Source organism: Bombyx mandarina, chromosome 11, assembly GCF_030267445.1.
Source record: "Bombyx mandarina strain Sakado chromosome 11, ASM3026744v2".
Lineage (NCBI taxonomy): Eukaryota > Metazoa > Arthropoda > Insecta > Lepidoptera > Bombycidae > Bombyx > Bombyx mandarina.
This window is the reverse complement of record NC_143218.1, coordinates 1,951,235-1,977,946: the sequence shown is the minus strand read 5'-3', so window position 1 is coordinate 1,977,946 and position 26,712 is coordinate 1,951,235. Positions and strand designations below refer to the sequence as shown.

At 42.4% G+C, this 26,712-nt stretch overlaps 1 protein-coding gene across 19 annotated transcripts; it reads left to right on the top strand.

The window, feature by feature from the left end:
* Positions 1 to 1,470: 1,470 nt before the first annotated feature.
* On the top strand, positions 1,471 to 26,712 carry LOC114246635 (uncharacterized). 19 transcript variants are annotated; one of them, XM_089731262.1, is made up of 10 exons: positions 1,471 to 1,568; positions 4,105 to 4,135; positions 7,450 to 8,763; positions 12,567 to 12,659; positions 12,972 to 13,049; positions 13,709 to 13,743; positions 13,777 to 20,428; positions 21,413 to 21,541; positions 23,217 to 24,815; positions 26,124 to 26,712. In XM_089731262.1, exons 1-10 carry the CDS (start codon positions 1,530 to 1,532, stop codon positions 26,495 to 26,497), a joined length of 10,344 nt encoding a protein of 3,447 aa, XP_089587388.1. In that variant the 5' UTR covers positions 1,471 to 1,529; the 3' UTR covers positions 26,498 to 26,712. The 19 variants fall into 19 exon arrangements, with proteins under 19 accessions (XP_089587388.1, XP_089587387.1, XP_089587390.1 ...); XM_089731261.1 differs by having other exon boundaries at positions 13,706 to 13,743; XM_089731264.1 differs by lacking the exon at positions 12,567 to 12,659.

Genomic DNA, 26,712 nt, shown 5'->3' with positions numbered 1-26,712 from the left:
AAAAACAATCAATTTTATGCAAGTCACCTCCCCTGGCCATAGGCCATAAGGCCCATAGGCCATAACCAGTTTTCTACTAAGCCTTCTGTTGATTTATTTTTTTCTGCAAAAACCTTTCTTAGATAGAGCAGCCTCGCAATTAACGTTTTCTTCTATCTCCTTGCAGTACCTTAATACTGGATCTAGCCTGGGCATATTTACAAATCAGTCCTCCGATAACCTTATTAGAATTCTTAGCTACATCTGGCCCAGACTGTAGGAGTTTCTTAGGAGCTATAGAAGTTAAAGAAGTACCTTTGTGTAGCTGATCCTTCTATATCATCTGGTCCTAGTAAAGGTACTCTCTTACAATCTCCTTCCTAATTCCTTACCTATTATTTATCGATAGGTATACCTTATAGGTAGGCCGTCTTGGAAACCAGTATCACTGTACAAACACGCGCCCCCTTCGTAACGTGATTTGAAGAGCCAACCAATTGATGTTTTAATGCAATTAATATTACGATATTAATTGCATTAGAACATCAATTGGTTGGCCTTTAGTTAGCAAAATGGTACGCCTTTAACCTCAACGTGGTCTTCTGCATTAACTAAGTGCTCACAGCTGTCAACAGCAATAAAACATTTTTGAAATAATAACATCGGTACACTAACATAGTGAGCTAGTCGCAAAATTGATGTAGAGAGGAAACAAACCTTCTTTGGGGTGTTGAGAGGAAATCGCTGGATTAGAACTATCGTGAAGACCATCCACTGATCTTGTGTACTTAAATTCGCTGATCCAGCATTAAGCGCCGGATCTCAGTTCGATCGGAATCCCAATTAAAGGGGTGAAATTAGCTATCACTTCGATATCTGTTCTCAAAGTGGCGTTCCACTTGTAAAACGCAAAGTGGTCAGCAACCTTGTCAACCAATAGAGCCAAATATAGTTAACATAATCGAAATTTATTCAAATATTATTCGTGTATTGTTTAAAGCCTTTGTCAAGTCTTTTACAAGGCAAGATAATAAGTAATATTCCGTGATTGGACGTAACATTTCCCGGAAGATCCTTAGCCGATAAGTCGAAGAGCCGCGTGTGGCTAGAGAGACGCGGGTTCCCGACCGCTAGCTTAGGCGCTTATTCCGCCATAATAGATGTACGTGTTCACCATTAGCACCCGAAATTCGTAATAGCTACGAGAAGTGTCGAACATAAAAATGTGAATAATTTCTCTTTAAAAAAAAACAGAGCATCAAATACTGCACAAATGTCAAGCGGGTCTCAACGAGCCATGAATAAATTAGAAATCAATTAATAACATAAAAAAGCAAACAAAATAAAACCATTTATAGAGTGAACGTTTGTTGAACAAAAACAATAACTTGTATACATTGTTTGCACAAATGTTTGAAGCGAAAATTTATTACTCTCTACGTAAGCTTGATCAAACTTCGTTTTCGTATAAAACGCGTTGGCCCAACAACTTTGGCATAGTCGTTTTATCATCGGGTCTCTAAGGATCAAGCGATCCAAAGACCGCCAACATGCGTTTCGTTCTGTGCTGCACTTTGATTGCGTTGGCTGTGAGTATCATTGCTTCGTTATCAACAATGACATATTTACTAAGAACACTCTTAGATATGCCTTCAAATTAAAGCTTTCAAAGCTCTGAAGTTCACCAAATACGACTGCTTTAGTCAGAAACTAAGACAGCGTAAGGTATTTCTATCCCCCAATAGCCATTTAGCGACTACCCGAAAACCACTCGATTTAACTTGGGAGTTTCTGCAATTTAAAAGTTCACAGGTCGTCTCAGATTATACTTTTAAACGCTTCGCAAAAATATCAGAGTTATTCAAAAGTTGCCACAAAATCTTTCTGTCCACTAATATCTATAGAAGGACTGGCGGTTAGCAGCAAATCATCTAGATTTTGGGTGGTTGGTTCAGAATTTTCCATTTTACTCTTTGAGTAGTTTCTTCGGTCTGTATTCCCGACGCGTTACTAAAATCCATCGAATGTAATTTGTATAACAACGAGTTAAATACTGTGTACAAACCAATATGTTAATTTTTGATTCAACTACTTTATTGTTTTTAACTTATAGGTACCAGTTTTGAAACGAACTTCAGAGTTATCTAGAAAAAACATAATTAACAGTCGTTTTACTAATCTATATTAAATTATGCTTTAATACTTTTAATAGCTTGGGAAAATAGTGATTTTTCATGTAATAACAGTCCACTTGGTCATAAGCAGCTTTTATGGGCTTGCGCTGGACATGAATGCCGCAGAACCAACGATCGTTGGAGTAGACGGGGTCTTGAGTGGAGACCGCGTGCCGGCTAACGTAGCGTGGGACGCCTCCCGACCAAGTGGAGGGCTGGCTTGCGAAAGTCGAAGACCGGGCTAAGTGGTGCGATTTGGGAGAGGTCTATGTCTAGCAGGGAACGATTAGGAGCTGATGATTGTGGTCATAATTGACAGCCGCTTCGTTTATGGCAATCAAATATCCTGGGCATTTTGAGGGTATTTTGCTAAACGAAGACATTTATTCGAAAGTAATTTAATTTATTGCTTAGATGGGTGGGCGAGCTCACAGCCCACCTGGTGTTAAGTGGTTACTGGAGCCCATAGACATCTACGACGTAAATGCGCCACCCACCTTGAGATATAAGTTCTAAGGTCTCAGTGTAGTTACAACAGCTGCCCCGCCCTTCAAACCGAAACGCATTAACTGCTTCACGGCAGAAATAGGCAGGGTGGTGGTACCTACCCGTGCGGACCCACAAGAGGTCCTACCACCAGTCCAATGGTATCCCAAAAATTTATATATAACATTCCTGATATTTAAGAATGAGGCAGTCGTTCTTAGACTCTTCGTTTCCAGGAAGACGATACATCAATATTTGGTTTAATCGGCTCTAGTGACTATGTTATCCTAGTTAGTTATTAATTCACTAGCATAACTATATGATTATCGTTAATCTGATTCGTCTTTTTCTTTCTCTGTTTGATTGCTTACCAATCGCTCTGGGAGCAATTTGGTTTGACTCTGTTGGTTTAGTCTTTTTTTTTAATCATCATCACCTCAATGTCAAAATAATGTTCTTGTGAACAATTTCGACTAACTTAACGAGGGGTGAAAGGCAATTTGGTATAAGCTTAATAGTATTTATCTATACTAATATTATAAAGAGGAAAGATACTAATAATATTATAAAGAGGAAAGATTTGTTTGTTTGTTTGTTTGTTTCGAATAGGCTCCGAAACTACTGGACCGATTTGAAAAATTCTTTTTCCATTAGAAGCCGACATTGTCCCTGATGAACATAGGCTACTTTTTTTAATTTTTTAAATTTTTTTTTTTTATTTTTTTTTTGGTTTCATGTGTGTTTTAATGTTTCCGAAGCGAAGCGAGGGCGGGTCGCTAGTCTTTAATTAAAGGTCCATTTTATTTGATACTAGCGGCCCGCCCTCGCTTCGCTTCGGAAACTGTAATTTATTATTGATTTCTTCACTATTCAATGGATGTTATTATACAAATGAACCTTCCTCTTCAATCACTCTATTTATTAAAAAAAACCGCATCAAAATCCGTTGCGTAGTTTTAAAGATTTAAGCATACATAGGGACAGACAGATATAGGGACAGAGAAAGTGACTTTGTTTTATACTATGTAGTGATTAGTATCAACAATTCGATGTTCTTAGGTAGGACGTCTTGTGAGTCCGCACGGGTAGGTACCCCCACCCTGCCTATTTCTGCCGTGAAGCACTAATGCCTTTCGATTTGAAGGGTAGGGCAGCCGTTGTAACTATATTTGAGACCTTAGAACTTATATCTCAAGGTGGGTGGCGCATTTACGTTGTAGATGTCTATGGGCTCCAGTAACCACTTAACACCAGGTGGGCTGTGAGCTCGTCCAGTCATCGAAGCAATAAATAAAAAATTTGAATTATGTTTACCCCATTCAAATAGCTGAAGAAATTTTTCTTTTCATATTTTAAACTTTATATGGCTTCCCTGTAAAGTTGCAAAAATGTCGCTTAAAATACACCCCTCGATATATTCTAAAGCACAACATATATATTAATGAAATTTTTATTTATTTTTCAGGCGCTCAGCGTAAAAGCTTTCGGTCACCACCGTGAGTATTCCTTATGACACATTATTCCCGCAAAACCCTTACAGAAACTTCTTATAATGCATCCGTTTTACATAACTCTAACCTAAACAGTGCTAATACACAAAAGATAAACAGTATTTTTTTTCACGCAGGACTTAGCAATTATATCGCAATGATTTGAATATATATGGCTCTATATATGGGATATTACTATATTTATGTATTACGATTTGATTTTGGATATTTTACGTGCTGCCTGAATTTAATTGTCTATGCGAAGAATATATTTTCTTGGATAGGAAAGTTAAATTCTCGCGAATTAGTAGAACGTCCAAATTTAAAAATAATGTAAGGTTATTATGACTATATATCTAGAGATTAATGATCCTTATCGTCCTTAATAATAGAGGTGAATATATCAGATAAAGGAGGAGACTGCGTTATCTCATCGAAAGACCAACAAATTTTTGTCATAAAACATTTCTTGACAATAAAATTTGAAAAGTTATATAATAAGATGTCGAATTTCCAAAATGGGTTTTCACAAATCATAATGCATTTTTTTATTGAAAATAACAGCAAAATGGATTTAATAAGCTTTCGAACTAAACAAAAGGTTACTTCTACAAAAAACAAAAGTCTTCATGTGAAAATCTAAATCGACATACCGCCGCTTCGGAATACAGTCTCGCAACTAAGAAAACTCATATCAACGGGATTTTTTTTTGCTGGACGAGCTCACAGCCCACCTCGTGTTAAGTGGTTACTGGAGCCCATAGACATCCACAACGTAAATGCGCCACCCACCTTGAGATATAAGTTCTAAGGTCTCAAGTATATAGGTAGTTACAACGGCTGCCCCACCCTTCAAACCGAAACGCATTACTGCTTCACGGCAGAAATAGGCAGGGCGGTGGTACCCACCCGCGCGGACTCACAAGAGGTCCTACCACCAGTAAAATGGGGTGGAATGCTATCTGGTTTAAGCGTCATTTATCTTTGGTGATTAAAGGTCTATTTTAGTAGCATCAACAGTTCGATATTTTTAATTGAACTTCCATTACGTTTACCGCACTCAAATAGCTAAAGAAGTTTTTTTTGTCATTATATTCTTTCCAAATGTTTAAACTTTAAATGGCTCTCTTGTATCTTTGCAAAAATGTCGCTTAAACATTTCAATCCTCGATATGATAAGGCTATTGTACACACACATTGTCTTCATAATATTATAATTTAACTAAAAACATTTTGTATAACAACAACAATACCTTACAAATAGCTCAAACGTTCGTGGATACACTTCATGTAGGTGCGACAAACACAGGCAATTTTTTTTTATTGCTTAATTGCTTGGACGAGCTCACAGCCCACCTGGTTTTCAGTGGTTACTGGAGCCCATAGACATCTACAACATTAATGCTCCACCCACCTTGAGAAATATTTTTTTTAAGGTCTCGGTATAGTTACAACAGTTATATTGCGGATTTGATTTTTATTACACGTTATGTTATTCCTTCACCGCGGAAGGCAATCGTGAACATTTGTTAAGTACGTATTTCATTAGAAAAATTGGTACCAGCCTGCGGGATTCGAACACCGTTGCATCGCTCGATACGAATGAACTGGACGTCTTATCCTTTAGGCCACGACTACTAAAATTAAAGAATTAAAAAAAAAAAAAATTAATAAGAGGAATGGTGAAATGTCTTCGGAAAGAGTTTAGTTACGTGTTAAGAAGTAATACAAAGAAATTCAATCATACGAAATTCGTTCCAGTTTTTATTGCATTAGAACACCTTTTTCAATGTCGCCTGCATGATAATTGATAATAGAAACAGTCCTATGTTACACGGCATTTTATTTATTTATTAGGCACACAATACACATTCTTCTTTTTCTCCACCTTATCCCACTAGGTGGGGTCGGCACAGCTAATTTTTCTCTTCCATTCTCTTCTATCAGCCGTCATCTCAACACTCACTCCTCTCTCTCTCATATCGTCATTCACACACTCCATCCATGTCTTCTTCGGTCGACCTCTTACAAGCTGAAAAGATACATAAAAACACACAAGTAAAAAGAAACAAAATCTGGCTTGCAACATAAGCCATGTGTGCACTAATCCAACTAATTACGAATTAAGAGGGCTTATCTTTTTGTTTTTGTATCCAATTCGAAATAAAAATCGGATTTAAGCATGTCCCTTAACTTAATAGACTTCAACTTAAAAATAATCTGGATTTGGTCTTGTCATGGCAAACTTTAATAAATTTTTTTATGCAAAAGGAAGGTTCTGGAACAGAATGCGATAATCGGAGACCACAGGGTCGTTTTGGGCGCAGTCGCTGTTTAAGCAACTAGGGATTTATACTAAAAAATTATAGCCAAAGGGCATCCGGCTTCTGAAAACATCCAACCAATTTCGGTACTATTTTCCATACACCATCAGGCCGTTTGAGGCCAGTAAGGCCTAATAGATTTAAATACGCGCCTGATCTATTTAAGCTTTACCGCATAAGTACGTAAAGTGTTAACGCATTGGGAGATAACGACAGAAGGAAGACCTTCCGCCGGGCGGCTGAAAATACTCAGTAGACAGACCATCCGAATATTATTGTTCGGAACTTGTATATCCACAAGCTTATCTTGAAAATGACGTGAAGTTCAGGCATCTATCAGATATCTGTCTTTTACGATAGCATCCGACACGGTGTATCACACGAGCTCAGCAGAACCCAGAAACACTTGGACCGACTAAACATATTGTATACACATTCAGAAAAAACACTCTTCTTTTGTGAAAAGAATATTGAACTTGACGAAAAGGGGCACAATTATGAATTTCCTCACGCTTACACACCACAAATGACGTACAAATCAACCATACACTCTCAGTCGATTTTCCGCACATCGGATATTCTGGTTTGGTTATCATGACAAGAAGCGGCAGCAATAGAGACGGAAGGCAATTGAAAAAGTAACTAATGTCATTCTGTTTGTTGAACATTTTTAGTAAGTGGCAACGTAGCTGAAGATAGCAACGTCTTCTTCCATAAACCTGTTACGTAATAGCAGAGACGAGGATGTCCTCATGGCCATGATGGTCATGATGTTCACAATCACATTTCACATTTTAAATTCACAAATAGACTAAGCGTTTTCACGGACCCACACAAGAGGAGTACACTACTGGATCCACGCACAAGATACGCCAAGAACGCCAAAACACAAAGCAAAACCACACGAACAGACCAGCCAGCAGACCACACGAACATGGTAACACGCAAATGTGAAATTAATGCTTCTGTCTTCACTAATCTTATATTGATTCGCAGCCGGCAATCGAGATACAGTCGAAGTGAGAAACCGAAAGTACAATGCAGCTAGCAGTGAAAGCTCTTACCTCAACAAAGATAATGATTCGATAAGTGCCGGAGCGCGCCGTGCCAAGTCCGTAGAGCAGAGTCAGGATAAAAGCAAATATACATCTGGTCCAGAAGGCGTGTCGTACAGCGGAAGGTCTCAGAACTATAAAGATTCCAAGCAAGCTTATGCCGATTATCACAACGATCCGAACGGCGGATCTGCTTCTGCCGGACAATCTCGCGACAGCAGCCTGAGAGAGAGAAAAGTACATTACGTCTCTGACGGTCAAGCAGTGGCCGCTTCCAGTGACGCTCGCGATGAAAACCGATCCGCCCAACAGAATGCTCAGGCCAATTGGAACGCTGACGGTTCTTACGGAGTTAGCGCTGATCGAAGTGGTTCCGCTAGTTCTAGACGCCGCCAAGCCAATTACTACTCCGATAAAGACATCACTGCTGCTTCTAAAGACGATTCACGTGGAGATTCTTCTAGGAGAAGCAATGCTTATTACAACAGAGATAGTGACGGCTCAGAATCCGCTGGATTAAGTGACCGTAGAGCTTCTTCCTCGAAAAATGATAATGTATTTGTTTACCGCACTAAGGATTCTATTGGAGGACAAGCGAAATCTTCAAGATCATCTCATTCACAAGAGAGCGACGCTTATTATAACTCCAGTCCGGATGGAAGCTACAACGCTGGTACGCGAGGCAGTTCAATTTCTAACAAAAAGAAGGCAAGCTCTACCATCTACGCTGATAAAGATCAAATACGCGCCGCGAATGATCGTTCTTCTTCGAAACAGTTAAAACAGAGCAGCGCTCAAATCTCCTCCGGGCCAGAGGGCACCTCTGTAAGCAGTAAGGATAGGCAATACTCGAACGACAAACGCAGCAAATCTGATGCTTACGTCGGACGAGACGGCACCGTTGCTTACTCAAACAAGGACAGCGAAAAGACCTCACGACAAAGTAATACGAACTATGCCGACCAAAACTCCGTTCGCTCTGACTCTGCCGCTTCGGACCAGACCAGCAACAGTTACGACAAGGGCTACAGTGATAAAAATATAGTTGCCCATAGCTCTGGTAGTAGGGGCAGTCAGAATCAGAAATCGTCGAGTTACCGCGCTGACAAGGACGGTTTTTCCTCCAGTACGAATACTGAAAAATCCAGATTTAGTTCTTCGAATAACGTCGTAGAAACTTCAGATGGAACTTCTGCTAGTCGCGAATCATCAGCGGAGGATACCAAATCATCCAATAGTAACGTTCAGAGCGATGGTGAGTATTAAATGCGACACAGAACACGTAATCAATTATAAATTATCATGGTCTCATTTATCATCGTTTTAATATTATTAAGTAACTCGTCGCCATCTGTTCAAACAGCATAACGAACGCGATGTTTTTCCGATCATTGGCTTTCAACAAAAGACATCGGTTTGTTTCATTCGTTATTAGAGGTTAATCGTGTTTACTCTTTTAATTTATTGATAACACAAGTCATTGTTGTGTAAGAAGTCGATAAATCTACACATACATAGATTAATGGGAATAATGATAAATTACCCGCATTTAAAATAAAATTAAAACTTGTATTTCGAATCAGCAGTAACTATGTACCTACTTTTGGGATTTTAAACAAATCTTGATTCTCTTCTGGGTGCTTTAGATGTACCAATAAGATTAAGATATACCAAGAATATGAAGCCTTTTCTTCATGGCATGCACTTTCTTCATTACGCTATTTATTCGTCTGCTTTTTCCGCCATAGTATTAGTCAGTTAACCTTTGCCTGCCGTGTAGGTCACCGGTGCCCTACGCGGCGCGCTGAAGCAATTATTTCGTATTCAGTTTCTAAGGCGCCGGAATATGTAGTAGACTCTGGAAAAGACGAATCCGAACGATACTGAGAATGAATCGTATTTCTAAGAGACCTAAAAGACAAAAACGTACATTGACAAACAAGAGAAGATAAAGTAGGCTATCCAGGTGCTTAGTAACAGAAATGGGAATAATTACTGTAGTGCGTCACGTAGGGCACCGGTGACCTACACGGCATCACACATATATATTAAAAATGTTTTTTTCTTCTCCATATTACATTTGTTCTTTAACAATCAATGACCGAAATCGGCAGTGCTACACGCGTATTTCAACTAAAACAACATTTTGACATTAGACCAAACTAATAATATTAATGTATGTACGATTATGATCGGTTCTCGATATGTGTGAAAATTATTTTGATCACTAATCGGATTTTGATTATTACTTGTTTTTGCTGAAAATTACATTGAAACATCTTATCTGATGAAATGAAATCCGCTATTTGTATGTTCTATTTGGTTCGTTCACACAAAAATATACAACGGTTGAAAGTAATATAAAAACGCAATAAGTAAGACTCTAAGTTAAATAACTGGAACACGAAATAAAGACGAGACTGAGACACGGTCGGTCAGTGTGGGCCTTATCATAGCGATCAAAGTCACCCAAAGAACTATGGAGGATTATGCTCAGAGTTTCCTTGCTAGATCGGATCAGGAATGAGGAGAAACGCAGGAGAACCATGATAACTGACATGGCCAAAAGGATTGCGAGGCTTAAGCGGTAGTTTTTTTTTTTCTACATAATCTGATAGCCTTAAGAGGCTATATCAGCGTCGCCTTAACTAGTAGATGAGCTCACGGGGCTCAAACCTAATGACGTTGCTAACACGAACCCTAGCAAGAGCCGTGCTTCGCAGAATCTACCGCCTGATCGGAAACGCGACCCACTGAGAAGATCCGGCGAGAAACTCAGTGGGCTAAGTGGTAGTGGGCAGGGCGCATTGCTAGTAGAAAATATGGCCACAATGGCCAAAAAGCTTTCGAGTTGCGTCCGCGTACCCAGTAGCGGATTTGCAGTCTCAGCCGCCCTAGGCCCCAAGCCATCAACCGCCCCTTTCTCAGCATCCACCATATAGACTACATAATGAAATTGCTTTATTGCCAACTTTTATCTAAATAGATTTAGAAATTTAGGAAAAAAAAATAGTTTTATTTCGCAAGAATATGGTACATAAGTTGTTACAACTAGTTATTTGCTCTAACATTCTCTGCCAACTTGGCATACTTGGTTATGATAACTTTTACACGAGTGTTATCAACTTTCTACACTTAATTGCGAGTTAAATATTTGAATATCTAATTAAACACAATTAATTTGTACGGAGCTACTTGTTATCGCAAGTGCGGCTGGGAAGTGTGGGTAAAAGTATAAGTTCTTGACATGATTGGGGCCGCCCCTAAATCTGGCCTTAAGGTAAATCTTACCATAAATCCGCCACTGCGCGTACCGGAAGATGAAACGTGGATACGCAAGGCAAACCTACGATCTGTTGAAGGTTGCGGGATTTCGCTGGGTACAGACAGCATAGGACCGGTCATTACGACGAGGCTTGGAGTAGACCTATGTCCGTCAGTGAGACTGGTAGATAGATAAAGACCAGCCTTTATTCACTCTTGTTCGTTTAAGGTATTTAATGGACCAAATCAATACAACGGTTTTTTCATGCTTAGCTTGCTAGATTTAATATTATTTTTTTATTTATATTAAGAATCGCTCCTTAGTACCTATTTATGGAAATAGCTTATCTTACCTTCTTGATGCCTTCCTAAGCAAGACCCTTTTATCTAACAAGATAAGCTGTTACCACAGTAGTAAATTTCTATTATTTTGTTTCATAAGGGGTCATCATTATAAATACGATTGCTATCGGCATGTCTCTATGGTCTAACAGCTAAAACGCCCGCAGGAAGAGCCTTTATCGTAATTCGATCCGCGTGTAGATACAAATCTCAAAGCGATTGTGTATCCAGCGTGTGTTTACAAATGAAATGATGACGTCATAATTTTTTTAATTTCGTGTGCACTCGTATTTCTTGTGCACAATACCAAAAACGCCGTCACTTTTCATGTATTTGTCGTGTTTGTTTGTTCGAAAACCATAAGAAGACTAAGCTTTTTATGCTACAGATTTTAATTTTCAGTTACTTTTCCATGTAATCGAATATTATCAGTGCTTGGGCTCCGAAGACGGTATCTTTCTAACTAGAGCTTATTTTAACACGCCGCTTTGAGGCTACTTAAATTACTAAATAACGTAATAAGCACGAGAAGATTCGGATCCGGTAGCAGATGCATTCGTGAAGCAGTTGTCCTTTTTTTTGAGCTGTTATTTTTTTTTTATTGCTTAGATTGGTGGACGAGTTCACAGCCCAAGTGTTAAGTTACTGGAGACCATAGACATCTACAACGTAAATGCGCCACCCACCTTGAGATCTAAGTTCTAAGGTCTCAGTATAGTTACTACGGCTGCCCCACCTTTCAAGCCGAAACGCATTATTGCTGCACGGCAGAAATAGGCGGAGTGGTGGTACCTACTCGTGCGGACTCACAAGAGGTCCTACCACCATGACTCTTTCGGAGGCGCTCGGGAAACTGTTAGCTAATCCCAACCAGGCTGAGCCTTTGCTCGCCCACCTATCCTGGTGAAACTGGAAAGGCCTCCAGGCCACCAGTAATCTTTCAGTCATAAAAAATCACAAACACTGTAAATAAAATAAAAGCGTCCTTTGAAGTAACCAAAATTTGAAATACAAACATTTCTTCATAACTTACATTTTGAATGATTAATAAGAAATGATTACTTTTTAATAATTAACTTCATCCTTCCTTACATCTCTTAGGTTAACCATTAAGTATTATTATATGCGATTTTTAACTTCACGTTAACAGGGGAACGGGTGCGCAAAGAAACATTTCGTATCAGGTATTGGGTTCAGAGCTTCATTCTCATTAGTACAGTCATCGCTTTGACATTTTGGCTTAACATCCTTATCAGCGTGTCGATCTTCATTCGCCATTCGTTCCATACCGACACTCATTAACAGGACTTCGTCTGAGTGTTTCATGCTCTAATTAATCGTATCGCCAAAATCGTATCTATTCACATCCATTAACATTCCGAAAACGAACCATAAACCATAATGGTGTCGCGGAAAAACCGATGTAACGTTTTATAAATATCGGTTTTCCAGAAACAGGCGAAGAAGAGGAATTGTTCGATGTTGTATCTTACCAGAAAATTGAAGATGGCAAGCCTGTAATCATAATGAAAGTTATACCAGTCGGTAAGATAAACGTTGATGAAGATACAATAATGTCGTTTAATTAAAGACAAATGAAACTGCATTGCGCATTCGGTACAGAAAGTACGACAGGCATGAAGTAATCAATAAATAAAGGTATTGAATAGGTACAGTAGATATGATGTCTACTTAACGAAATACAAGATCGACAATGCTATTAAGATATTAAGTTAAAATGTCAAAAATCTTAATTATTATCTAAGTCTTGAGGGTAGGAAAAATCCGATAAATGACTATATGTCGGGTATTACTATCGAAATTTCGGAAGTAATTTATTTAGCGTACGTTTTATAGAGAAATCCGCGTCCCAACCAAGTTCTTCGCGGTCATCTCAGCAGTCTGCAAGCTATAGCAGCAGCAGCAGTTCATCGAGTAAGTTCATTAGCGTTTTATGAAGCGAACACGAATTAATCGACCACAGGCCTGACACACGCCTTTAAATCTTACGACAGATGAAAAAGATTTTCTTAAAGAAGGCAAAGAATGACAATTCTTTTCTCAAAGCGCATCGTTGGTATTGCGTTGTGAACTCTTGGGTGTCCGGCATCTAATTAACCTAAGAAGGCGCATCTACAGCACTTCCTCGGTTCTACAGCAGTTGTAAATTATGTTTTAGTTAGACATTCCTCAAGAGTTTTTTTGATTTGTTTTTTATTAATATTTGAATAGCTTCCTTCTGTATCGTGATATACAGGAATATTGGGGAATAGCTTTAATCATGATCAAATCGGTATTGCGCTTTAGGTCCACTCTCCATATGGACCGGTCCAGGCCGTGATATACCCTTCTTCAGAAGAAAATACTCAGGCGCTCGCTCTGTTCCTAAGCCAATACCAATACCAATTCAATCAAAAGGTTCAACGGAACGACCACAGCCTACAGGGCACCGTTCAGGTACTTGTGATATTACGTCACCACATGTCATCAGCAATCATACGATCACAAGTCATATCATTTATAATCTGTCCACATTCATAGATCAGAGAACTGACGATAAACTTAAAATTATTCCTTTTTGAAATTTAAAGCAGAAGAATCCTCATCCTCGAGCTCTAGGGCTGCTTCAAGAACAACTAACAACTTTAGGGAAGGATATTCATCAACCGACGCTTCTAGCAACACTGATTCTAACTCAAACAGCGCGGGATCCAGTACATCTGGCGGTAGCAGCACTTATGGATACAGTTCCAACAGTCGTGATGGAAGTGTATCATCCACCGGCAGTTCCAGTAACACTGATTCAAACTCAAGCAACGCAGGATCCAGTACATCCGGCGGTAGCAGCACTTATGGATACAGTTCCAACAGTCGTGATGGAAGTGTATCATCCACCGGCAGTTCCAGTAACACTGATTCAAACTCAAGCAACGCAGGATCCAGTACATCCGGCGGTAGCAGCACTTATGGATACAGTTCCAACAGTCGTGATGGAAGTGTATCGACCACTGGCAGTTCCAGTAACACTGATTCAAATTCAAACAGCGTAGAATCCAGGAAATCCGGCGGTAGCAGCTCTCATGAAGACAGTTCCAAGAGTCGTGATGAGAATGTATCGACCACCGGCAGTTCCAGTAACACTGATTCAAACTCAAACAGCGAAGGATCCAGTACATCCGGCGGTAGCAGCACTTATGGATACAGTTCCAACAGTCATGATGGAAGTGTATCATCCACCGGCAGTTCCAGTAACACTGATTCAAACTCAAACAGCGCAGGATCCAGTACATCTGGCGGTAGCAGCACTTATGGATACAGTTCCAACAGTCGTGATGGAAGTGTATCATCCACCGGCAGTTCCAGTAACACTGATTCAAAGTCAAACAGCGCCGGATCCAGTACATCGGGCGGTAGCAGCACTTATGGATACAGTTCCAACAGTCGTGATGGAAGTGTATCATCCACCGGCAGTTCCAGTAACACTGATTCAAACTCAAGCAACGCAGGATCCAGTACATCCGGCGGTAGCAGCACTTATGGATACAGTTCCAACAGTCGTGATGGAAGTGTATCATCCACCGGCAGTTCCAGTAACACTGATTCAAACTCAAGCAACGCAGGATCCAGTACATCCGGCGGTAGCAGCACTTATGGATACAGTTCCAACAGTCGTGATGGAAGTGTATCGACCACTGGCAGTTCCAGTAACACTGATTCAAATTCAAACAGCGTAGAATCCAGGAAATCCGGCGGTAGCAGCTCTCATGAAGACAGTTCCAAGAGTCGTGATGAAAATGTATCGACCACCGGCAGTTCCAGTAACACTGATTCAAACTCAAACAGCGCAGGATCCAGTACATCTGGCGGTAGCAGCACTTATGGATACAGCTCCAATAGTCGTGATGAAAGTGTATCATCCACCGGCAGTTCCAGTAACACTGATTCAAACTCAAACAGCGCCGGATCCAGTACATCGGGCGGTAGCAGCACTTATGGATACAGTTCCAACAGTCGTGATGGAAGTGTATCATCCACCGGCAGTTCCAGTAACACTGATTCAAAGTCAAACAGCGCCGGATCCAGTACATCGGGCGGTAGCAGCACTTATGGATACAGTTCCAACAGTCGTGATGGAAGTGTATCATCCACCGGCAGTTCCAGTAACACTGATTCAAACTCAAACAGCGCGGGATCCAGTACATCGGGCGGTAGCAGCACTTATGGATACAGTTCCAACAGTCGTGATGAAAGTGTATCATCCACCGGCAGTTCCAGTAACACTGATTCGAATTCAAACAGCGTAGGATCCAGGAAATCCGACGGTAGCAGCTCTCATGAAGACAGTTCCAAGAGTCGTGATGAAAATGTATCGACCACCGGCAGTTCCAGTAACACTGATTCAAACTCAAACAGCGCAGGATCCAGTACATCTGGCGGTAGCAGCACTTATGGATACAGCTCCAATAGTCGTGATGAAAGTGTATCATCCACCGGCAGTTCCAGTAACACTGATTCAAACTCAAACAGCGCCGGATCCAGTACATCGGGCGGTAGCAGCACTTATGGATACAGTTCCAACAGTCGTGATGGAAGTGTATCATCCACCGGCAGTTCCAGTAACACTGATTCAAAGTCAAACAGCGCCGGATCCAGTACATCGGGCGGTAGCAGCACTTATGGATACAGTTCCAACAGTCGTGATGGAAGTGTATCATCCACCGGCAGTTCCAGTAACACTGATTCAAACTCAAACAGCGCCGGATCCAGTACATCGGGCGGTAGCAGCACTTATGGATACAGTTCCAACAGTCGTGATGGAAGTGTATCATCCACCGGCAGTTCCAGTAACACTGATTCAAAGTCAAACAGCGCCGGATCCAGTACATCGGGCGGTAGCAGCACTTATGGATACAGTTCCAACAGTCGTGATGGAAGTGTATCGACCACCGGCAGTTCCAGTAACACTGATTCAAACTCAAACAGCGCCGGATCCAGTACATCTGGTGGTAGCAGCACTTATGGATACAGTTCCAACAGTCGTGATGAAAGTGTATCATCCACTGGCAGTTCCAGTAACACTGATTCGAATTCAAACAGCGTAGGATCCAGGAAATCTGACGGTAGCAGCTCTCATGAAGACAGTTCCAAGAGTCGTGATGAAAATGTATCGACCACCGGCAGTTCCAGTAACACTGATTCAAACTCAAACAGCGCAGGATCCAGTACATCTGGCCGTAGCAGCACTTATGGATATAGCTCCAACAGTCGTGATGAAAGTGTATCATCCACCGGCAGTTCCAGTAACACTGATTCAAACTCAAACAGCGCCGGATCCAGTACATCTGGTGGTAGCAGCACTTATGGATACAGTTCCAACAGTCGTGATGGAAGTGTATCATCCACCGGCAGTTCCAGTAACACTGATTCAAACTCAAACAGCGCGGGATCCAGTACATCGGGCGGTAGCAGCACTTATGGATACAGTTCCAACAGTCGTGATGGAAGTGTATCGACCACCGGCAGTTCCAGTAACACTGATTCAAACTCAAACAGCGCCGGATCCAGTACATCTGGTGGTAGCAGCACTTATGGATACAGTTCCAACAGTCGTGATGAAAGTGTATCATCCACCGGCAGTTCCAGTAACACTGATTCGAATTCAAACAGCGTAGGATCCAGGAAATCCGACGGTAGCAGCTCTCATGAAGACAGTTCCAAGAGTCGTGATGAAAATGTATCGACCACCGGCAGTTCCAGTAACACTGATTCAAACTCAAACAGCGCAGGATCCAGTACATCTGGCGGTAGCAGCACTTATGGATACAGTTCCAACAGTCGTGATGGAAGTGTATCATCTACCGGCAGTTCCAGTAACACTGATTCTAACTCAAACAGCGCGGGATCCAGTACATCCGGTGGTAGCAGCACTTATGGATACAGCTCCAATAGTCGTGATGGAAGTGTATCATCCACCGGCAGTTCCAGTAACACTGATTCAAACTCAAACAGCGCAGGATCTAGTACATCTGGCGGTAGCAGCACTTATGGATATAGTTACAACAGTCGTGATGGAAGTGTATCATCCACCGGCAGTTCCAGTAACACTGATTCAAACTCAAACAGCGCGGGATCCAGTACATCCGGTGGTAGCAGCACTTATGGATACAGTTCCAACAGTCATGATGGAAGTGTATCATCCACCGGCAGTTCCAGTAACACTGATTCAAAGTCAAACAGCGTAGGATCCAGGAAATCTGACGGTAGCAGCTCTCATGAAGACAGTTACAAGAGTCGTGATGAAAATGTATCGACCACCGGCAGTTCCAGTAACACTGATTCAAACTCAAACAGCGCAGGATCCAGTACATCTGGCGGTAGCAGCACTTATGGATACAGTTCCAACAGTCGTGATGAAAGTGTATCATCCACCGGCAGTTCCAGTAACACTGATTCAAACTCAAACAGCGCGGGATCCAGTACATCGGGCGGTAGCAGCACTTATGGATACAGTTCCAACAGTCGTGATGGAAGTGTATCATCCACCGGCAGTTCCAGTAACACTGATTCAAACTCAAACAGCGCGGGATCCAGTACATCCGGTGGTAGCAGCACTTATGGATACAGTTCCAACAGTCATGATGGAAGTGTATCATCCACCGGCAGTTCCAGTAACACTGATTCAAACTCAAACAGAGCTGGATCCAGAACATCCGGCGGTAGCAGCACTTATGGATATAGTTCCAACAGTCGTGATGAAAGTGTATCATCCACCGGCAGTTCCAGTAACACTGATTCAAACTCAAGCAGCGCAGGATCCAGTACATCCGGTGGTAGCAGCACTTATGGATACAGCTCCAACAGTCGTGATGGAAGTGTATCATCCACCGGCAGTTCCAGTAACACTGATTCAAACTCCAACAGCGCGGGATCCAGTACATCCGGTGGTAGCAGCACTTATGGATACAGTTTCAACAGTCGTGATGGAAGTGTATCATCCACCGGCAGTTCCAGTAACACTGATTCAAACTCAAACAGCGCAGGATCCAGTACATCCGGCGGTAGCAGCACTTATGGATACAGTTCCAACAGTGGTGACGGAAGTGTATCATCCACCGGCAGTTCCAGTAACACTGATTCAAACTCAAACAGCGCGGGATCCAGTACATCGGGCGGTAGCAGCACTTATGGATACAGTTCCAACAGTCGTGATGGAAGTGTATCGACCACCGGCAGTTCCAGTAACACTGATTCAAACTCAAACAGCGCCGGATCCAGTACATCTGGTGGTAGCAGCACTTATGGATACAGTTCCAACAGTCGTGATGAAAGTGTATCATCCACTGGCAGTTCCAGTAACACTGATTCGAATTCAAACAGCGTAGGATCCAGGAAATCCGGCGGTAGCAGCTCTCATGAAGACAGTTCCAAGAGTCGTGATGAAAATGTATCGACCACCGGCAGTTCCAGTAACACTGATTCAAACTCAAGCAGCGCAGGATCCAGTACATCCGGTGGTAGCAGCACTTATGGATACAGCTCCAACAGTCGTGATGGAAGTGTATCATCCACCGGCAGTTCCAGTAACACTGATTCAAACTCCAACAGCGCGGGATCCAGTACATCCGGTGGTAGCAGCACTTATGGATACAGTTCCAACAGTCGTGATGGAAGTGTATCATCCACCGGCAGTTCCAGTAACACTGATTCAAACTCAAACAGCGCAGGATCCAGTACATCCGGCGGTAGCAGCACTTATGGATACAGTTCCAACAGTGGTGACGGAAGTGTATCATCCACCGGCAGTTCCAGTAACACTGATTCAAACTCAAACAGCGCGGGATCCAGTACATCGGGCGGTAGCAGCACTTATGGATACAGTTCCAACAGTCGTGATGGAAGTGTATCGACCACCGGCAGTTCCAGTAACACTGATTCAAACTCAAACAGCGCCGGATCCAGTACATCTGGTGGTAGCAGCACTTATGGATACAGTTCCAACAGTCGTGATGAAAGTGTATCATCCACTGGCAGTTCCAGTAACACTGATTCGAATTCAAACAGCGTAGGATCCAGGAAATCCGGCGGTAGCAGCTCTCATGAAGACAGTTCCAAGAGTCGTGATGAAAATGTATCGACCACCGGCAGTTCCAGTAACACTGATTCAAACTCAAGCAGCGCAGGATCCAGTACATCCGGTGGTAGCAGCACTTATGGATACAGCTCCAACAGTCGTGATGGAAGTGTATCATCCACCGGCAGTTCCAGTAACACTGATTCAAACTCCAACAGCGCGGGATCCAGTACATCCGGTGGTAGCAGCACTTATGGATACAGTTCCAACAGTCGTGATGGAAGTGTATCATCCACCGGCAGTTCCAGTAACACTGATTCAAACTCAAACAGCGCAGGATCCAGTACATCCGGCGGTAGCAGCACTTATGGATACAGTTCCAACAGTGGTGACGGAAGTGTATCATCCACCGGCAGTTCCAGTAACACTGATTCAAACTCAAACAGCGCGGGATCCAGTACATCGGGCGGTAGCAGCACTTATGGATACAGTTCCAACAGTCGTGATGGAAGTGTATCGACCACCGGCAGTTCCAGTAACACTGATTCAAACTCAAACAGCGCCGGATCCAGTACATCTGGTGGTAGCAGCACTTATGGATACAGTTCCAACAGTCGTGATGAAAGTGTATCATCCACTGGCAGTTCCAGTAACACTGATTCGAATTCAAACAGCGTAGGATCCAGGAAATCCGACGGTAGCAGCTCTCATGAAGACAGTTCCAAGAGTCGTGATGAAAATGTATCGACCACCGGCAGTTCCAGTAACACTGATTCAAACTCAAACAGCGCAGGATCCAGTACATCCGGTGGTAGCAGCACTTATGGATACAGTTCCAACAGTCGTGATGGAAGTGTATCATCCACTGGCAGTTCCAGTAACACTGATTCAAACTCAGACAGCGCAGGATCCAGAACATCCGGCGGTAGCAGCACTTATGGATACAGTTCCAACAGTCGTGATGGAAGAGTATCATCCACCGGCAGTTCCAGTAACACTGATTCAAACTCAAACAGCGCAGGATCCAGTACATCCGGTGGTAGCAGCACTTATGGATACAGTTCCAACAGTCGTGATGGAAGTGTATCATCCACTGGCAGTTCCAGTAACACTGATTCAAACTCAAACAGCGCAGGATCCAGTACATCTGGCAGTAGCAACACTCATGGTGGCAGCCACGGTTTGGCATCATCTGGCGGTAGTATAGCATCAGCATCTAGTACTCCTGACATACTTACCATAGGTACCTGTATTGTATTTGAAAAAACTTTAGCTTTTTTTTTATCCTACCTGAGTTGGTAGCTTTAGTGGATTATGTTAGCGTCACCGAGCGAATAGGTGAGCTAACGGGACTTCTAATCTGTGGAAGTTTAGCTAATTATACAAATTTGTAAACAGTGACAAATTACCTACTGGGATCGACGTAGGAAATAATGTTATCTATCATATTTTATGTAATTTAAATACTGTCTAAGCTCTGTATTCATTTTACCATTTTTAAAGTTATACATGAATCCATATGACTCATTTTTGTATCGGCAATTAGAAAATGCAAAATCATGCAACAATTTTACCGAAGCGGCCGGATATTCCTTCGATTAACTGAGAAGTTCCGCTAAAGTCTTGAGAGAGACCCTATCTGATTGAATGTCTCTCAGCTGATCAGATTACCGTACGATACCGAGCTCCTTAACAAAACTAGAACATTGCAGCTTATATTGTGCAAGTAATTTTGCGGATACCGAAACAATCCGTAATTTTGAGACTGTTTTGGACAGCTTTATTTTCACTTAGAAGTCGACATGGCCTACGGGATAAGACACGGTGCATTCGTTACTAGCGGTGTCGATGTTCGAATCCCGCAGGCATGTGCCAATTTATCGAATGAAATAAGTACTTACCAAATTTTCACAAATTACTTTCACGGTGAAAATAACAACATCGTGGAATATAGACGATAACAATCCCGTACTAGATAATTGTAATCGAAAAATCAATAGCTTTAATTGGCGGAACCCTGCCTACTTATACCGTGTAGCAATAATACGTTTCGGCAGCCGTTGTACTGAAAAACTGAGACTTAAAACTCATGTCTCAAGGGTGAGTGGCGGAATTTACGTCGTTGATATCTATGGGCGCCGGTGACCGCTAAACACCAAGTGGGCCGTGAGTTCGTCAGTTCATCCATTATAGCAATCATTAAAAATTACGTTTCATTTCTTTCCAGCACTAAGTGAAGACTCTTCCGAGGTGGATATTGATCTTGGCAATTTAGGCTGGTGGTGGAATTCAGACAATAAGGTACAAAAAGCAGCAGGTGGCCCCACAAAGTCTGGAGCTTCATCATCCACTCAAGGTAGACTTTGTGATTGTCGAATAACGATCTTAATGTGTAAGGGATTATCAAGAAAATACCCAATACTTCAAACTTTGGTATTTTAGGAAAGACACGACTGCACTTTTTACAGCTTATGCTGTGTAAGGATTGCATACTTTTAATCCAACAATTACGTTACAGTAGAGGCGAAGCTTAATTTTATTGATTCTCTGAAACAGCCCCATAAGGGGGTTGCCTCCATCATCATCATCATTAGCCCACCGACATCCACTGCTATACAAGTATCCCCAAAGTTTCGCCGCAATGACCGGTCCTACGCAGCCCGGCGTCTAGCGTATTCCCACAACCTTTAGCAGTTGTCGTTCAAACTCATGGGAGGTCTACCCAATCTACGTTTTTCAGAGCACGATCGCCAATCGAGGACTCGCCCTCGTACTCCCGCCCAAATTGAATACGACAGAAAAAGCCTTTTTTACTATGAATTGGTTCCGATAGACCCGAGTAGATATGACAAATAATCACCACCCGAAATGATGACCACGATCACTCGGCCAAGAGTGCAAGCGACTGAGAAGAAGTATTGTACCTACACAACCCACCGAGTTTATCGGCGATTCTTCTCAGGGGGTCGCGATTCCGATCCGGTGGTAGATTCTGCGAAGTACTGCTCTTGTTAGGGCCAGTTAAAAAAAATCTCAGGTTGAGCCCGTGAGCTCACCTACCCGTCCGGGCATAGCTGGAATAGCCCTTCAGTTTTTAACATTTCTGACACACGGGCAGGAACTGCCTCCTAGATACCTTGGAACAAATAGCCCCTTAGACTACCAGCGAATAGATAGGAGGAAAAAAAGTACTCTATGTACAAAAATCAAAAACTATCAGTTCAATATGTTCATAGACCTCTTTTGTTCAGAAGAGTGCAAAACTAAAATTACTTTGTCGTTTTTTTAATTTCGTTTGGATCATTTTAAGTATTCGATCACTTACTTAGTATTTCCCGAGAATACCGTCGACTAAGGTTGTTTGTTAAATTCGTCGCGTCGATCGCGTAAAGCTAACTCAAATTTGTGTGAAATTGAAACAGCGCCCCTGGCGGCAAACGAAGGGAACCTGTTTCAACTCCATACGAATTGGAGTTAACTTTTACGCGATCGAGAACGTTAAAAAAACTCGCCCTAAGCACACAGTCCTGTTTAATTTATTGGAACGAAGTTCCTTATCGCGCGTTGTGAAAGGGGGCTAGACGGAAAAAATTCTTACGAAAAGTTGTCACGACACTTTTTGCTATAAATTCTTACGAAAAGTTGTCACGACACTTTTTGCTATAGTAAGCTATTGTAAGCTGTGCGGCGTCGCATGTTTCTCTGTCTGTCTGTCTGTCTCTCTCTCTGTCTCTCTCTCTGTTTCATCATACCTCGAATAGAGCTTTAAATTAATATTTTTATAATTGGGAACTTCGTTCCTATCCGGTGTCCCACGACACCACACATCTTTTTTTACTGCCCGTGTCCACAAATTAATAGTGCTTTGTGTACACAGCCGGTGGAGAATGGTAACAGTAGAATGGAATATTTAGAATAGAGTAGTGTTCTACGGTATGACGCATAAGTAACTTAGCATAAACATAACTTCTAACTACAAATAATTGTAACACACCTAATGTTTCGACTAATTACACAAAAAAAAATTACAGCTACTACAGTCAGTGGCGCAGACGACAGTGCTGATTCTTACACCTGGTGGTGGAATCCTAGACGATCAAGCAGCTCCTCTTCATCAGCAAGTTCTAGCAGCTCTGGCTCCAATGTTGGTGGTTCCTCTCAATCCAGCGGTAGCAGCACTTCTGGAAGTAATGCCCGCGGTCATCTAGGAACCGTTTCGTCCACTGGCAGTACCAGTAACACCGATTCAAGCTCAAAAAGTGCAGGATCCAGTACATCCGGCGGTAGCAGCACTTATGGATATAGCTCCAGCCATCGTGGTGGAAGCGTATCATCCACCGGCAGTTCCAGCAATACTGATTCAAGCACAAAGAGTGCAGGATCCCGTACATCTGGCGGTAGCAGCACTTATGGATATAGCTCTAGCCATCGTGGTGGAAGTGTATCATCCACCGGCAGTTCCAGCAACACTGATTCAAGCACAAAGAGTGCAGGATCCAGTACATCCGGCGGTAGCAGCACTTACGGATATAGCTCCAGGCATCGTGGTGGACGCGTATCATCCACCGGCAGTTCCAGCACAACTGATGCAAGCTCAAACAGCGTAGGATCTAGTACATCCGGCGGTAGCAGCACTTATGGATACAGTTCCAACAGTCGTGATGGAAGTGTATCATCCACCGGCAGTTCCAGTAACACTGATTCAAACTCAAACAGCGCGGGATCCAGTACATCCGGTGGTAGCAGCACTTATGGATACAGTTCCAACAGTCGTGATGGAAGTGTATCATCCACCGGCAGTTCCAGTAACACTGATTCAAACTCAAACAGCGCGGGATCCAGTACATCCGGTGGTAGCAGCACTTATGGATACAGTTCCAACAGTCGTGATGGAAGTGTATCATCCACCGGCAGTTCCAGTAACACTGATGCAAGCACAGACCTTACAGGATCCAGTACATCCGGCGGTAGCAGCACTTATGGATACAGTTCCGACAGTCGTGATGGAAGTGTATCATCCACCGGCAGTTCCAGTAACACTGATGCAAGCACAGACCTGGCAGGATCCAGTACATCCGGCGGTAGCAGCACTTATGGATACAGTTCCGACTGTGGTGATGGAAGTGTATCATCCACCGGCAGTTCCAGTAACACTGATGCAAGCACAGACCTTGCAGGATCCAGTACATCCGGCGGTAGCAGCACTTATGGTTATAGCTCCAGCGATCGTGATGGAAGTGTATCGGCCACTGGCAGCTCCAGTAACACTGATGCAAGCACAGACCTTACAGGATCCAGTACATCCGGCGGTAGCAGCACTTATGGATATAGCTCCAGCGATCGTGATGGAAGTGTATCGGCCACTGGCAGCTCCAGTAACACTGATGCAAGCACAGACCTTACAGGATCCAGTACATCCGGCGGTAGCAGCACTTATGGATATAGCTCAAGCAATCGTGATGGAAGTGTATCGGCCACTGGCAGTTCCAGTAACACTGATGCAAGCACCACAGAAGAATCCACCACGTCCGCTGGTAGCAGCACTGAAGGATATAGTTCCAGTAGCCATGATGGAAGCGTAACATCCACCGACGGTTCCAGCACAAGTGGAGGAGCTTCTTCCAGCTCAGGTACTCTAAAAAATCACGTTACTTTCTCTTTTTAATCACTGTCAACTCAAACTGGATCTATCTATTTTTCCATTTCAACAAACTTTAATTTTATTAGATTTAAATTTGGGCACTACCGAACTTCGCGCGATCACTCTCTAGGTAAATCCGAAGATATCCTTAAAATTCCACCGAAATAGGTCCAGCCGTTTCAAAGTATATAGGGAAAATATGTTTACGCATTGGTTGCTCCTCATTAGTGATCTGGAATTGTGAACGGAATTGTTGTCAGTGGAAGTGTTAGCAGGTCCACTGTCATAGCCAATCCCTGCTTAATACTGTAAATGTGACAGTGTGTGTGTTTATTTGTACTTTTTTTTCCGTCGAAACAAAACAACATGATTTTTTGTAAAGTAATAAATAGTTTTTATTTTTTTTTTATTGCTTAGATGGATGGACGGGCTCACAGCCCACCTGGTGTTAAGTGGTTACTGGAGCCCATAGACATCTACAACGTAAATGTGCCACCCACCTCGAGATATAAGTTCTAAGGTCTCCGTATAGTTATAACGGCTACCCCACCCTTCGAACCGAAACACATTACTGCTTCACGGCGGAAATAGGCGGGGTGGTGGTACCTACCCGTGCGGACTCACAAGAGGTCCTACCACCAGTGATTACGCAAATTAGAATTTTGCGGGTTTGGTTTTTATTACACGATGTTATTCCTTCACCGTGGAAGTCAATCGTGAACATTTGTTGAGTACGTATTTCATTAGAAAAATTGGTACCCGCCTGCGGGATTCGAACACCGGTGCATCACTTCAACACGAATGCACCGGACGTCTTATCCTTTTAGGCCATGACGACAGGAGAGTGACATAGGCTACCTTTTATCCAGGAAACCATCTCATTACCCGGGAAAACACTCTGACATTTTACATTGATCACGCGGACGAAGCAGCGATTAACAGCTGGTTCGTTTATTACCAAAACACTTTTGTTCTGTTAACTAGTAGCAGGCCTAAAACTCAATTGGTGGGTACAGAAAGAAATTTTCTAACACTAGCCCCAGCAAGTTAATTTGAAAGGTTATAACCTGTTTTCAAAATATGGTACTGTTATATCATATACTCCAAGAGGAAGCCATTATTTTTAATGTAGAGACTGAGCCATTAATGAGATACTGGGCCATTATTTACATGTCCCTTGAATTAATTCATATTCCAATAAGCAGCAATTGAAATCACGCTGAATTAGAATAGTCAAAATGAATACGTCTTTGAAAACGTATAATGTGTTGGTTTTATATCATTTTATATATTACAGCGTCAACCGCCAAAAGCGACTCCGCGTCATCTGAAGACGGTTTCTGGTGGTGGAATAGAAGGAAATCAGGATCCGATCACAAAAGCGCTACCGTACAGTCATCCACAACTGATAAGACGAGCACCGACAGTGCCAGCAGCACCGATTCCACCTCAAGCACGTCCGGGGCAAGCACAACCACTTCAGGCAGTTCTTCTTCTACCTCGGGCGGTTCAAGTACATCGGGCGCTTCCTCCACTTCGTCTAGTGTCTCCAGGAGTCATCATTTAGGCGTGAACAGACCTTTACACAACCCTGGTCAAGGAAAAATATGCCTTTGCTTCGAAAACATATTCGATATTCCTTACCATCTCCGTAAGAATATCGGTGTTTAATACAACTAAACACGACTTGGAGTATTCCTTGTAGGGTTTAAGATTTTAAATCTTACTCAATGACTTCGAACGATTTTAACGATAACTTTCTTTCTTTTTTAACTTTAATCAGCATACAAAAAAAGCCCCGGTTTTGTACCGGGAAGAAAAAAAATGTAATTGTGTTGCGTAGATAATAAACGTATTATCAAAGTGTGTGGTTTTCCTTTTCCAAA